Genomic DNA, 14,605 nt, shown 5'->3' with positions numbered 1-14,605 from the left:
CAGACATTTATGTTATTCTTTCTCAGTATGGTTTTTCAACTGTGAACAAGCTTCCCAAGTCACTGGGAAAAATAAACAAACAAACAAACACTTTTTTTTTTTTTTTGCTGCTTCAGTTAATTCTAACTACAAAGGTAAGAAAGAGGGAGAAGATACACAAACTAATCAAATTTTTTTTGCTTCTAAATAACCTTGAAGTAATTCCTTGCCATATATTTCCTCCTGTACAGACACAGCAGCTGTGGCAAATAATGTACTTAAATTTAAGAAATGGAAGAAATACATGCAATATCCAAGAATCGTAGGTAACATCAATATTAGCAAGGAACAACAGGTTAACAGAAGGCAAAAATATCCTGTTTAGATCTACACTAGCAAACAATACAAGGTATTCTCTTCCCCCACGCCTTTCCTCTTCATTGGTACATAGGCAAAGGAAGGAACAGCACAGCACTGCAGCTGGAGTACAATAAAATACCATCAGGCTAAATAAATAAACACACCCACAAAGGAACCAGCACCTTACAGAGTCATACCTCTACGCTTACTGACACAACCTCTCTTTTGCAAAGCACAAAGCAGCATCCTTACTTCCCAGTGGTCTCAGACCTTCCACAAGTGAAGATGTAAAGAGCAAACATCCCAATGGTCGCAGGTACAGACTACCTCCAGCAGCCTCAGCAGTAAAACATTTGCCAAGTGACAGAACTCCTGAAATTTTTCCCTTTTCTAACAGTTACAAAGATGTGATAAAAATCCAGCTCTTTCCTGAAAAACAACTGGTAATACCACCACTGGACTTCTGGAGAGAAAGAGCCACTTGCTAACTATTTGTTCCTCTGGTAGAGTGTCGGGAACAAAATGAGTGGAAAAGATGATCACACAGCAACAAAAAGTAGGGAAACCGCAAAAGGGAAGATTTTATTACAATAATTTTTCCCACCCATGAAGCACTACCAAAAAATGCCAAAGTCCCATTTTTTTTGCAACATATATTACAGCAGCTTTCTTGAGAAAAACCACAGATTTCTCCAATATGCCTATACCAAATTATCTAGAAGCACATCATTGCTCAATACCACTAAAAAAAAAAAAAGATATTTAAGAAGACTACTATAAAACGCAAGAATTTCCAAAATGTTGGCATTTATAATGGAAGGAGCTGTTGACTCCCTCACAGGAAGAGAGGCCCTGCAGAGAGACCTAGACAAATCAGAGGGCTGGGCAATCACCAACCATATGAAGTTCAAAAAGGGAAAAGTGACAGATTCTGCACCTGGGATGTGGCAGCCCTGAATATATGTGCTGAGTGGGGATGGAGAGATGGGCTGGATGCCCAGGTTGATGGCAAGTTGGATATGAGCCTGCAGTGCCCTGGCAGCCAGTAGGACCAATTGTGTCCTGGAGAGGATCAGGAATAGCATCACCAGTCGGGCAAGGGAGGGGATTGTCCTGCTCTGCTCTGCACTGGGGCAGCCTCAATCTTGAGCCCTATGTGCAGTTTTGAGTGCCACGATGTAAGAAAGGTATGAAGTCATTAAGGAGCATCCAAAGGAGGGCCACAAAGATGGTGAAGAATCTGGAGGGGAAGCCATACGAGAAGCAGCTGAGGTAACTTGGCCTGTTCAGCCTGGAGAAGAGTAAGGGGAGACCTCATCACTGTCTACAACTTCCTTCAGAGCGAAAGCAGAGGGCAGACTCTTCTCTCTGATGCCCAGTGACAGGACCCAAGGGAATGATGTGGAATTGTGTCAGGGGAGTCTAGGCTGGATATCAGGAAGAAATTCTTCACCCAAAGGGTTATTGGGCACTGGAACAGCTCCCCAGTGAAGCAATCACAGCACCAAGACTAACGCAGATAAAGAAGCATTGGACAATGCTTTCAGGCACATGGTGGGATCCTTGGGGTGACTTGTGTAGGGGTAGGAGTTGGACTTCAGTGATTCTTGTCTCTTCCAGCTCAGGATATTCTGTAATACTAAACACCTGACCAGCAAATAAACACTCAAAACCTACAGCTAGGAAAACTCCAGCTGGTTTGAGGACAGCAACAGAAAATTATTCTATAAGTTTGAAAGGAACTACAAAGCAAAAGAAAAGCTTAATTCTTAATACTTTTTAAAGCAGTAGGTATCAGACATTGTATCCAACAAGGAGCCCCCTTTGAGGAGCTATCCTGCTAAACCATCTGCTCCTGCTCAGAGCCTGATGCTAGCTCTTCTCCTCCACCTCCCCAGGAGTGCCTGGGGCCATCCCAGCAGTAGTGTGACCCGTGATCTGTTGCTGCAGGTGTCTGGGCCTTTGCTGCCTTAAGCCTTTTTTGTCCCTTCAATTTAGCCACTGATTTATGTGCAGCCACTCTTCTTGCCTGATGTCTACATGCAGAGTGGGCACACATCCCTGTGCTCTTGGACAATCACAGCTCATACTGCCTACCAAAACCTTTGATGCCTTCCAGCAGGAAAAGAAAAACAAAAATCCCAGGAAAACAGCAAAGCTTTTGTGGCCTCTCTGACTGCATAAAGCGACTGTGCACTTTTCAAATCAAATTTTTCCAAGCAATATAAAGAAGTGTTTCTGTAAGTGGCACACAAGTTCAAGAAATCAAAATTCAGAATTACAGCCTTTGTTTGCCTGAGTCCAGAAGCACCTGGAACACAGTAACTACCAATTCCTTGTCTGAAGGAAAAGGATTCCATGACTTGGTGTTTTCCTTTTTCACTCAGTAAGAACTGCTGAGAACAAGCCAGCAGCAAAGGATCACTCATAAGAAAATGCACAGATTTCTGTACCACTTTCTGTCCTCCACCAGCTACTGATGGCATCTCCACCTTAACTGCATGGTACAAAGGCATGCTACTGACAAAGGTGTAACTACACAGTAAAAGTTTAATATAACTATTTCATCACATTGCAATTCAGTTTATTCATGTATTCATGGGCTTCTATACAAAAGAAATCTGGGATATTAACTACTGCACCAGAGACCTAGTCATTTAAGGTACTGGATCATCAAGGTAAAATGATGGCAGAAACAATGTGATAGGAACAGAAATTGGGAGCAGAGACTTAAAACTAATACAAACAGAGAGTCAGCCTTTTGCCTGAAGTGCTGTGAAAATGCTAAAATCCCATTTATCATCTGTTAAAACTTCTCAAATTTGGCATGCACATTATTAGAAACACTATTGCAAGGAGGGGAATAAAGGGTCTGCTGCACAAATTACATTTTCTAGCACAGATTTGCTGCGTATCTTTATTCCTTGAAATAGCTTATCAAGTATCACACAGAAAAATCCGACTGGAGTTTCAAGAACAAAGAGCTCACTTCATGGGACAATCCTCCTGGTACACGGTCTGAAAGGCAGCAGGAAATGCCACCCTTCAAAACCCTGCTGTAAACGCTGCTCTTATTCTCTTCTAGGAAATATACTAATTGATTGGACACACCAAACAAACCTATTCATCGTACCCATCACCAGAAAGCTGTAATGAGGGGATAAGCCCTAATCACAAACCCAGTCTATATTTAATAAGGGGAGGGATCCAAGAAGACGACCAGCAAAGCAAGAAGTCTGACCTACAGAATGAGCATCTACTCCTTGTCCTGACGTGAACTCCAGTGTGACTCCTGACGTGACTCGTGTCCTGCCAACTTGGCTCCTTTCTGAAGCAAATAAAAATATAACCTAACCAAGACACAAAGCTGGGTTTGATCCACTAAAATGGTCAAACAGAAATGATGTCCACTGGCTCTGTAATCAGATGCGTACATTAAACAAAAGGATTTGACTTCTCCTCAAGATAAACAACTTCAGAAGAAAAACAATCCCATTTTCTTAACAAATATATTTAACTTAATCTGAGAAAACACTTCAATGTCACTCTAAACAACAGCAACTAAAATAAGAACAAATAGTCCATTTCCGATAATGCTATAAACATCAATACTTTTTTAAAACAACAAATAAACTTCTCTTATCTGCTGTCTCCAAACCCAGGGCTAGTTTGGCTGAATGCAAAAGAGAAAGCCTGAGAACCTTTCAGAGAGATCCTGAACTTCTCTCAGTGAGATCAACAGGCACATGCAGCCCACAACACCAAAACCACACAAGGCTTCGCCAGTAGCACAACTTTCACAGTTCACAGTCATTTCAAGAACTACAGAAATGTTTTCTCCAGATGCTGGGAAGTTCATCAAACGTAGTTTTCTAAAGCCTTCTGAAAGTCTGTAAGAGAAAGAGAAAGAGGGCCAAGGGATTTGGGGTGTTAACTCTGATGACAACTTTCAGTAATACTCTGCTTTGTAATTCCATCTGACAGCTGGTACTCAGCAACCCTTGAGCCTCAGGTCTCTGCCTGAGGTTGTGCTACAGGCTCCACAATCAATCCTGACTTTGAAACTATGATAGCAGACTTGGGCAGCAGGGTGCCACTCTGCCAGCATTACCATGCCAAGAAGTTAAGAACACAGAACACAACCCAGAAGACCCTCAATACTTATAATGACAACCCCAGTACAGAGCCAGATGTTCCATGATAAAATGTCCTCAGGTAAACCTGCTCAGAGTGGGAACATAGTTTTGCCCTCCAGGGGAAAAAGCAACAACCAAACATTCATTTTCCTCTGCTAAGGTGTCCTTACAGCAACAACCTTAAGGGCATTCTCCAAAACAAAAGAGACTTGTATTAACACACTCTCGTATCACTGACCTTTAATAAAGGATTATGAATAGTTTCCCAAGAATATATAGGAAAAGGCAATACTAATACATCAAAGGGCAGTTAATCTTTTACTTCCTGAGTCCTCCAACACAGCCCTTCACCCTGTGCATGCCCCCAGCCAGGATCTCGTGCGAAGGCACAGCTTGGTCCCTGAAATCTGTTGCTGAGCTACCCTCTCTTTTTCCTTCTTGCCTCATTTGGAATAAACCAGAACCAAACCCACCAAAACTGTCACAGAAACATTTAATCCATCTAAGAGATGGATTAAAAAGAACATTCATTTCTTGAACATTCACCTTAGCTTAACATTAAGTCAAAAGCCTAGTGAGGGCTGCTGCAAGATGAAAACAACATGCTTTCAAAGAAAATAAAGTCTGATACCATAAAGCAGGCAACATGCCCCACTGAAACAATGTATGTATCTGCTAAAAGGTATTAACATACAAATATACAGGAAGCCTATTCAACTCTAAAGTCTGGCAGGACACTGGATTGTAGAGGAGTAAAGTTTATCCTCTAGAAAGTTTTCCTGCAGTATGCCATTAATCCTGGAAGGAGTAAAAGGTATTACACTGACTCCCATATTTAGGTGCTGCTCCAATATGTTTACATTTGCCTACTGGGGACAGGGTCATTGAATCACACAAGAAATCCCGCTTAAGGTTTATTTCATCGAATTTTCAATGCAAGTTTAGCAAACCATACAAGTCACCAGTACCTTCACTTTTGAAGACTTCCTTCCACATACCAGGGTAAACTGCAGAGTTTTCCTCCGAGCCATAAAAGGGCTGAAGTGTGCCTTGTTTTTTTTCCAGTTACTGACTGTGGCCACCCCTTGGTGAAAAAGTACCTAAGCACAACTGCACACTAGGAAAAACTACAAGATCTCATATAGAAATTTTATGTTAAACCCCTCTACAGAAGAGCCTACAGAAAACAGAAATGTTAACTTTGGCCAGCAAAACCAAACATACCCCAATTTCTGCCATGCTTTCAGCGTGAACCAAAATTGCGTCTGTTCCTAGTAACCTATTCAACAGAAAACCCCATATATTAAGCTACTCCAGCATCACTCATGCTTGCAATTTCGATGAAACAGGAAAAAAAAACCCAACTCCTTAAACTTTATACTAAATAAGAAGGCTTTCACAGGCTGGACTGAAAAAAGGTCACTTGGCCCAAAGGAAAACAGCAGCTAAATAGAGAGCAAGTATTTACATTAATGAGTAAAACAAGCACAGGTATGACGCATTTACAGCTGAATCAACTCAGCAGCCTTCCTCAGTCAGCCACTGGTCTGCAATGGGAAAGTGTCCATCCAGTCACAATGTCTACAGAACAAGACCTTGCAGAAAAGCTGCCAGACATCCCTACATTGGCTGTCGTGGCTCAGGATATTGGGAACAAGCATAAATGATATTTGAACCTGCCTGAGATTACAGTATTAATCACTGGCTTTGCAGAAATGAGTCTAGAAGTGGACAGTATATTCTCCCCCACTATCCCCCTTCTTCTTACAGGAACACTTAGAAATACAAGCAATCTTTACTCATTCCTTCTCTCCTAATGAATCTTTCCCAGTATATTTTCATGATATAATGCTCATATTTTCCACATAGCAAAGGTGTAGTTTCTTTTTCAGCATAGATATAGTTTACTTCACAAGGCAGATCTGGAGCAGAGTCAATATCAGTTCCCATTCTGAATCCAAACTTGAAAAGTTTGGCCATTATAAGAATGGGGTGTTTGAGCTACTCAAGAGACTTCTTAAGAAAAGGATAATCCACTTAACCTCTTTTAATCAGGGGGCTGTCCAGAACAAAGTTGCATTACAGTAATATGGCCAGTGGATAATGCTCACATTTCAGACAAAGGACAAGTTAGAAAATCCTAAATAATTGGAGAAAAAGAAGCCACCATACAAAATTTGAACCAATAATACCTAAACCCAGTGATTTACCATTAGCTATGGCCCCAACACCAAATCATCCTCATTTATGTCTCACTAATGGTTTAAAATGTCACACAATGCTAAATATCAGGAAAAAGCAAGAGAAACAAGAACGCCTAAGCCATGACCCTCTGATACAAGCCTGAAGTCATAATTAATCAAGCAAGTTTTGAGGTCACATCCCAAAACTTGTAAAGTTGTCACAATTACTGACGTAAGGCTGATAATTCTTTTTTTTTTTGCCCCCTCAGCAAAAGTCTTAATTCAGAGTGACTTTTACCTCCTGCCTTTCTACCCGTACTCCACCCAAAACTATGTTCCTGGCTCTGACCACATCTGGAGACAGTGATTCACTAAGGAAAAATACTGGCCCTGCAGCCAAAAAGGTTGGTGAGATCAAACTACCCAGAGGACACGCTTCCCTTCAGAGCTGCCACTGCACTGCAGTCAACCCGACGGATCCTCCAGGGGTGGAGCTGCTGCTCCCGCTCTTGGCTGGAAGCTGCTGCACCTTCCATGGGGTCTGCACCCATCCAAGAGACACAAAAAGGCATTTGTCTTACCAGACATTTTTTTTAGAAGTACCACCAATATTAACAATCATATTGAAAAAAAAGAAGGAGGAACATTACTCACTCACTAGGGGTTGATTGGCACAGTGACACTGTATATAGATATTCACACATATGCTCCAGCACATAGAGCCAGGGACCTACCAGTTTTTCTTCAGTTATTTTCTAAAGTCAAAAAACAGATTCATGAGACTATAATGGTCTTACCACACTGAAAATTAAGATCCTGCTGAAATCACCTGAACAGAAGCCTATTGTGGTACAACCATGCATAATTATTGATAAGGGGGCCCAAACTTTTGCTTCCATCTTTTGAGGCACACTGGGGCAACAAGAGCACTGAAAGGTTGCAAGGTATCTCAGGTTACTCATTGGACCAGTGCTCTAAATTTCCCACATGATACTGAAAGCTCAGCTACCTTTCCTTTTTGCTTCCTCTCTCCCCCAAAGTGGCCCTCTCCTGCCATCACAGAATCATGGAAAAAAATATGGGACATTTCTGATAAAAGCCTGTGCCACTTGGCCTCAAAAATAAGTTGGGACTAGCCATGCTTTCAAGCACCATTCCCTTTTACCAGCCAGCAAGCTGTGTGACAACTCTGAAAGAAACAAAAAAAAAAGCACTGAAGAGGTTCACAATGGTCAGTATCACCCATACACAGTACTCACCAAATGAAAATATGTATAAAGAACATCTTCTTAGAGCAAAACAGCTTACAGACGAAGTGCTAACACAAGCATACAATTAGGGAAAAGACCAAAAAAAAAAGTTAACATTTCACTGAGGTGTCACCAGAATGTAAAAAAAAAACCCAGACTCAGAAGCAGCCAAGTCTTCTGTAATAGTGGGTTTCACAGCTTTTCTTTGGTTGGAGACTGACTGAACATACCAAAAAAACCACAAGCAGACCCTGCAGAATGTAGAGCCTCCATTGCCAACTTGAAAACTTAAGTATTTTGCAGCTTTAAGAGAATTCTCGTGTCATTTTACAATATGTGCAGTGCCAGCAGGGTTGCTAGGCTCCAGCCCAGCCAGGACAATGTTTCAGTTGCACAAATTTGTCCTATGAAAGGCACATGTGAGTAACAGTGGTGGGCAGTAACCATTACATGATACCGATGAGTTGAATGTGATTTCCAACTTGGAGCAATAAACCTGAAAAAAACTTCATCTTTCTGACCTGATAAGGTAAGCCCCCTTGAAACATTTTCTATTCAAAACACAGTGCTCTCTAATTAACCTAAAAATAACTGTAGACAAAACAACCATCAGCTTTCAAGAAAACCTATATATGAGAAGTCAGAGCTCAGAAAATTCAGAGAAGACAGCCAACGTCAACAGTCAAAAGAGACACTTTCTGCTTGGCAATGGCTTTGGCACTCAGAAGGTCTCCAGAAACACCTTTATGCCATCACTCACGGGTTTCGCCCCACCAGACTGAAGGACAACTTTGCTGGTGTAAGCTACACAGCTTACACCAATACTAAAAGCTGGAACATCAGACCCATGCTTGTGTTACTATCAAAACACTTGTAAATGAAAACTGGGGGGACTTCAAAGGTCATCCCAAACATATACACTGTGCTGCACAGCACAGCCAGAATCCATGTATTGCAATGCAGGTATTTATTTGCATCACCAGGTTTTCTCATTAGGTGAATAACCTTGGTGGTGCCAAGGCCACCTGTCTGCAGGAGATGATGAACCCCTCAAAGGACTCAGTGCTATGAGGCTGTGATCTGCCAAATGTTGCAACAGGAGAGCATCAAGAAAAAGCTTGCTGCAAGCTGCTGAATAAGACCTTCCCGGTTCAAGCAGATACCTCCTCTGACAGCTTCCTGAAGCTGATTTTTTGTCCCATATCCTTCCCACAGAGGGAGGTTCAACACTTGCTCCCACAGAACACACGCTGGAAGCCCTCTCCTTAAAACAGGGTACACAGGCAAGTTATGTGCCACTGTGGAGAGCAGAAATTAAGGAAACCATTCTGGAACTCCAGGTACCAGTGGTAATGCTAAAAATAAAGGCATGGTAAGCACAGAGTATCTGCTGTGCCTCAAAGGACATTGGGAGGGTACCCCATAGTTCCAAATAAACTTCTATGCAGTGTTGGATAAACATCAGCAGGACCTCTATGACAGGGATGCCTTTATAGTGATCTCTTTCAACATCATCTACCCAGACATGCTACACAGAAGGCAGGACACACAGTTGTTCCCATCCCTTCTCCTCAATTTCCACAGTTGCAAGGTTGGGAGGAATTCCCTTAAGGTTGGCAACAGCTAAATCCAAACAATCCCTGCAGCCACCACTATACACACCGAGCTGCAAGTTAGCTCCCCAGAAGCTGAGCACCAGCTTGGAGAACAGGTTTGGACAAGATGACCTACAGAAGTTTCTCCCAACCTCCCTTTCTGACCTCCAGTGGGTCAGCAAGTGCCACACTTCTGTGACAAGGACAGCAACCACGGTTCAGTGCAACATCCCGTGCATACTGGTCAAAGTGACTGCCATGCAAGAGGAAGAAGATAAACCTGACTTCTGCATCCTCTTCCCCTCCTGCCCTGATAAGCCCTGCTTGGGAACTTGAGATGCTGAAGGGGCAATGTGAGCTCCCCTCTCCTTGTCTGTCTCATCTGGTAATTACTTTCTTCCTTCCCTCATAGCATACATCCCCTCTTAGCAGGGATGCATTCTCACTGGAAAAAAGTTTGACCTCAGCTACCACAGGAGCCTATTCCCTTGAGAACGCTCTGGCTGTTGGTAAAACATATGGGAATAACTTCTTCTGGCTGTTTTAAGCAATGCAGCCAAATGGCTCTATTGCACATACTCATACAGGATTTCTACAGGGTTTAATACTTTAGATAAGAAAATATGACTACAAAAACAAAACAAAAAATTAAAATTCTACCTCCAACCTTCTTTTAAAGACTGTAAGGTAGCACAGACCAATCAACAACCTTTTAAAAAGCAGCGGAAAACACTTTTCCTCTGTACTTAGAATGCAACTTTGTTATTATGTTTATACCTTGCAGCAATTAGAGCGTGTTGGGGAGTAAGTTACAGGACAAACTTTTCCAGCCTAATTCTTTACTTAGAGCCATGGGGTGTTTTTAAATTGGTTGAGCTAGAAAATTGGGACAGGGATGGAAATGAAGGCTTCCCAGGAGACAAGCGCAACCACTTGTTGTCCTTCAACAATAAAAGCTAAGAATACTAAGAAAGAGTAAAGAAAGGAAACTGGGCAGCAAGAGGGAGAAATCAAAGAGCTGCTAAGTCACACATGATAGCAGTGTCAGATGGTTGGCACGAGCCTGGCATTATCCCACACCTCACTTAAGGCAGCAAGTCCCAACAGGACTACATCCCTTGTGATGCACCTCCTGCTCTCCAGAGGTGTCTCACTCAGTTGCTTCATTTTGTTCCAGTAAGCATCACCCTATACTGAGGCATGTCATATTTAGCATCTAGGTATGGAAAAATATGGGAGAAATAATAATGCAGGGTTTTTGGTTTTTTCCTATTAACACCTTTAAGTTGTACAATATTTTCTGCAACACCCAGACTGAAGACACTTCTGCCTCCAGTGTAGTGAACAGGAGCTTCTTGGTAGTGCTGGGGAATGACCCCTCTGAAGTGCCAGTATTTATCCTTCCCACTATCAGCTTTTCTCCCAAAATATAATCATATCAGCAGGCTTATATCACTGACAAAGAGCAGAGCAAGTTGGGCTTTTCACCTGTGCCTTTCATCCAGCTTCCTCCTTCTTCCTCACACTGTAACTTATTTTAACAAGAACAGTAATTCTCTTAGATAAGTCAGCAAATATTTTTGTAAAGAGCAGCTGCAGGATGTCTGCCTCACACAAATTAAATTACCTAGTGGCTCAATCCAGTGCCTTCAACAGACATTCTTCTGTGGTAGCTGGGTCAGACTCAGTGCATTTCTGCTATTGTGCCTCATGCTCTCTATTTTACATTTACATATGCTCCGCTCCAGAGCGAGGGAAGGAAAATGTTTATACTTGTGGGTGGGACTTTGGATGCAGATTAAAGTTAAGGTGCTATATTTACTGATCTTTTAAAGTAATATCTGCATGTTGAAAGAGAGTCAAAGTTCTTAAGAAAGATCAAAGTCCACATGAAGCAACCACAGATTAACATAAATATATGCTGAAATGCTAACACAGACTGGCAAAATTTACTTGTATTTTCCCTGGAGCAAGTAATTTTGCCTAATAGGGGAGTCAAAACCATGAAAACTCTTCTTCACCTTTATGTAGGGCACACTGCAGTACTTTGTGTTGGGGCGAATGACTCTTCAGACTAATTTTGCAAGGCTGAGTTAATACTACCATATTGCTCATGGCTTACAAGCTTTTGAAAGGTGAGGGCTACATCCTCTAAATAAAAAAAAGGCAGTATTACTACTTAACTCAGACTTCATCAAAGCTAATCCTGCATTTCTTCCTTCTTATTGCAGTTGACAGAACTTTTGTTGTCTGACAAATGAAAAGCCAACAAGCAATAAAGCGTATGACCTTCTTTTATTTGACTAATTACTATTTCGGTAAACAGATCACCTATTTTTCTTGTGGAAGCATAAACGGCGGCACCAAGAACACGAGGGATGTTGTTTCATGAGGGCAAAGGATAGTTTTGCAGATTAATCACAACCCTGTAAAACAGATGCCTGGCCTGTATTTACAACCCCGACAGTGCAACTGCTTTGGCAAGAGGTGCAATTAAAGCAAGTGTGCAGGCAGTCACCAGAAGTCACAACCCAGTCACGGGCTTTGCCAGCAAACTACAGGCATAACAGAGAAGACATTGATGCTGCACACTTTATGCTCACAAGGCAGGATAAACTGATCCAGTAGAACATTGTTGTACAAAATTCAGCTAGCTTGGACCAGAAGAGCACTCAGGTTCTGAGTTTTATCAAATATCATAACTCAGTAGCAAAGCACCTTTGATTTGGTTTCCTCACCCGACATACTGAAGTTGTCAAGGTCCACAAGACCACGGTAAAGCTCAAACGACTTTCAGGAATTCAGCCTCCCTCCATTCCATTTTTTATAAAAGATTTCATCTGTACTTAATAACACACACTCAATGAACAAATCTTTAAAAAAGGGCGCCCAGCGGCAGCCCTGCCTCTGAAACCTTCAGCGTTTGAAGCCTCTGGTGCCCGTGCAGGGCGGACAAAGCGCTCTCCCCGGCTTGCACACAGGGAACCCCCGAGGAAGGACTCCCACTCCCACCCAGGCACGGTTTCAGAGGCTGCCCCGCCGCAGGCAGCAGGAAGCGGGGCAGGCTCCGCACCGGCGCCCCCGCTGCCCGCGGCCCGCCGGGGAGGTGCCGCCGGTGGGCGCGGGGCTGGGGGGCAGCGCGGCGGCACCGGAGCCTCCCTCCATCCCTCGCCGCTCTAAGGAGCCCCAGTGAGCGCCGAGAGCCCGCCCGGCTGCGGACAGACCGAGCGGCACCGCTGCACCTCGGCGGCTCCGAGTTCCGCCCCGGCCACAGCCACAGAGGCCGGGAATTTGGGGGCGCAGCTCCGTCCCTGCCTCCCTCTCCAACAGCGTCCCGCTCCCCGGGCGCTGCTCCTGCAAACCGAACTACTAGAGGGAACGAACACTTTCCGTGAGCCTCCCGCCGCTCTGCTGCCGGTATCCTGCCCGACAAAAGCGACCCCACGCTGCAGAAGGAGGAGGATCCAGCCCACCGGCCCGCGCTCACCTCCGCCAAGAAGTTGTCCATGGTGGCCCCTCGGCCCGCCCGCGGGTGCGCAGCGCCGGGCACCAGCCGCGCACCATGTGCCGCTCTCGTCCGGTCCGGCCCGGCTCGCTCGGCTCGGCTCGGCTCGCCCCACCGAGCCGCCTCAGCCGCCGCGCCGCTCCATCGCGCCCCAGCGCCGGCACCAGCCCGCAGCCTTTGTCCGCCCGCCCCCTCAGCGCCGCTCGGCCGGGCGGTCCCGGCAGCGCATAGCCGCCGCGGGGAGCCGGCAGCGGGGCTGACGCCGAGCAGGAGGAGGAGGAGGACAAGGAAAGCTCCCGCCGCCGCACGCTCTCCTGCCGGGGCCGCCCCCCGTCCCGTCCAGGCGGGGCAGGAGCAGAGGCGGAGCCGGGGCCGCGCCGCTCCCTGCGCCGCGCTCAGCCGCGCCCCGCCCCGCCCCGGCCCGGCCCGGCCGGAGTGCGGGCAGCGGGTCCCGGGCTCCGCGCTCGGCCCGGACCGGCCTGTCCCGTCCCAGGTGGCTGCTGCTCCCGGTCCGTCGGCCCCGGGGTCCTGGGGACGCGTGCCCGGCTGCTCAGGGCGCGGAAACCCGCTTTGGAATGCGGAGTGAAAGGGGCGCGGGGGCTGGAAGGGGAGCGGAGGCTCGCCCCGGTCTGGGGGCGGCTCCGCTCCCGTGCCCGACAGCGCACGGCAGTGCAAAGCTCCGCCATCCGGAGATACGTGCTGCCGGAGGTGGTTAAGGATTACGTACCTGCAGGGTTCTGCTGCGGACACGCGGCCCTTAGGGAAATGTGTAGCAAACTTGTGTAGGAGCTCTCCTCAGCCTTACCCGTGTTCCTTTGCTAAACACGTCTTGTAGCAGCCACTCACTGAGACATCACTGCAAATGAAAATAGCCCTCCTTTTATATAGTTTTCCAATCCTTTACATTTCTGCAAAGCACATTTAAAATGCTCAGGTTTTGGAGACATATCTTGTTAATAATTTTGTGCTGACCCTATAGTCACTAACAGCCGAAGAAAAACAGCCAAGGAGAATCAAAACTTGTGAATACTGGCCTATTTCTTTCACACTGCAGAAAGAAATGTACCAAAAAATAAGTCACAGCCATAAAGAAAAAAGCAAATACAGTATTCTGCTTTTATGTGACAGGCAGAACCCTAATAATGGTTTGAGAGCTTAAGCATGTGAGCAGAGATATGGGAGACCAACCCTTGATAGTAGAAATTATCATGAGTCTGCAACTCTCATTTTTTAAGGTGTCATGGCGAACACATGGAGCACAAGCACCACCAAAAAAAAAATCAAGTTTAAGATTAGATACACAACACAAGGAAAACTCTTCTAGTTTCACCTTTGTGTCAAAAAACCACTTTCATCTGAATAAGGAGGAGAGCAGGTAAAAGATGTTTGGCTTTGAGATAGGTCATGTCCAAAATGGGGTTGTGCTGGTCTTGGAGATTCACACAGTAACGTCCATGAAAACTGAAGTGCTGTCAAGGTTAGCACTGGGACAAACCAACAGAAGAGGGACTTTCTGCCAAACAAGGACCTGTTAGAGCCTACATGGGGGCTGTGTCTGCCTGTCCTATCACACAGAAACAAGGTGGGGGGAAGTTCT

At 45.0% G+C, this 14,605-nt stretch overlaps 1 protein-coding gene across 1 annotated transcript in view; it reads right to left on the bottom strand.

Moving 5' to 3' along the window:
* Positions 1 to 13,343, bottom strand: part of MYO10 (myosin X) — a 162,939-nt gene extending 149,596 nt beyond the window's left edge. The window contains exon 1 of the mRNA XM_030943561.1: positions 12,991 to 13,343. Coding sequence (XP_030799421.1) covers positions 12,991 to 13,011 — 21 coding nt within the window. The 5' untranslated portion in view covers positions 13,012 to 13,343. The remainder of the gene's footprint in view (positions 1 to 12,990) is intronic.
* Positions 13,344 to 14,605: the final 1,262 nt, after the last annotated feature.

This window comes from Camarhynchus parvulus, chromosome 2 (assembly GCF_901933205.1).
Source record: "Camarhynchus parvulus chromosome 2, STF_HiC, whole genome shotgun sequence".
Classification (NCBI taxonomy): domain Eukaryota; kingdom Metazoa; phylum Chordata; class Aves; order Passeriformes; family Thraupidae; genus Camarhynchus; species Camarhynchus parvulus.
This window is presented reverse-complemented; position numbering and strand designations above follow the sequence as displayed.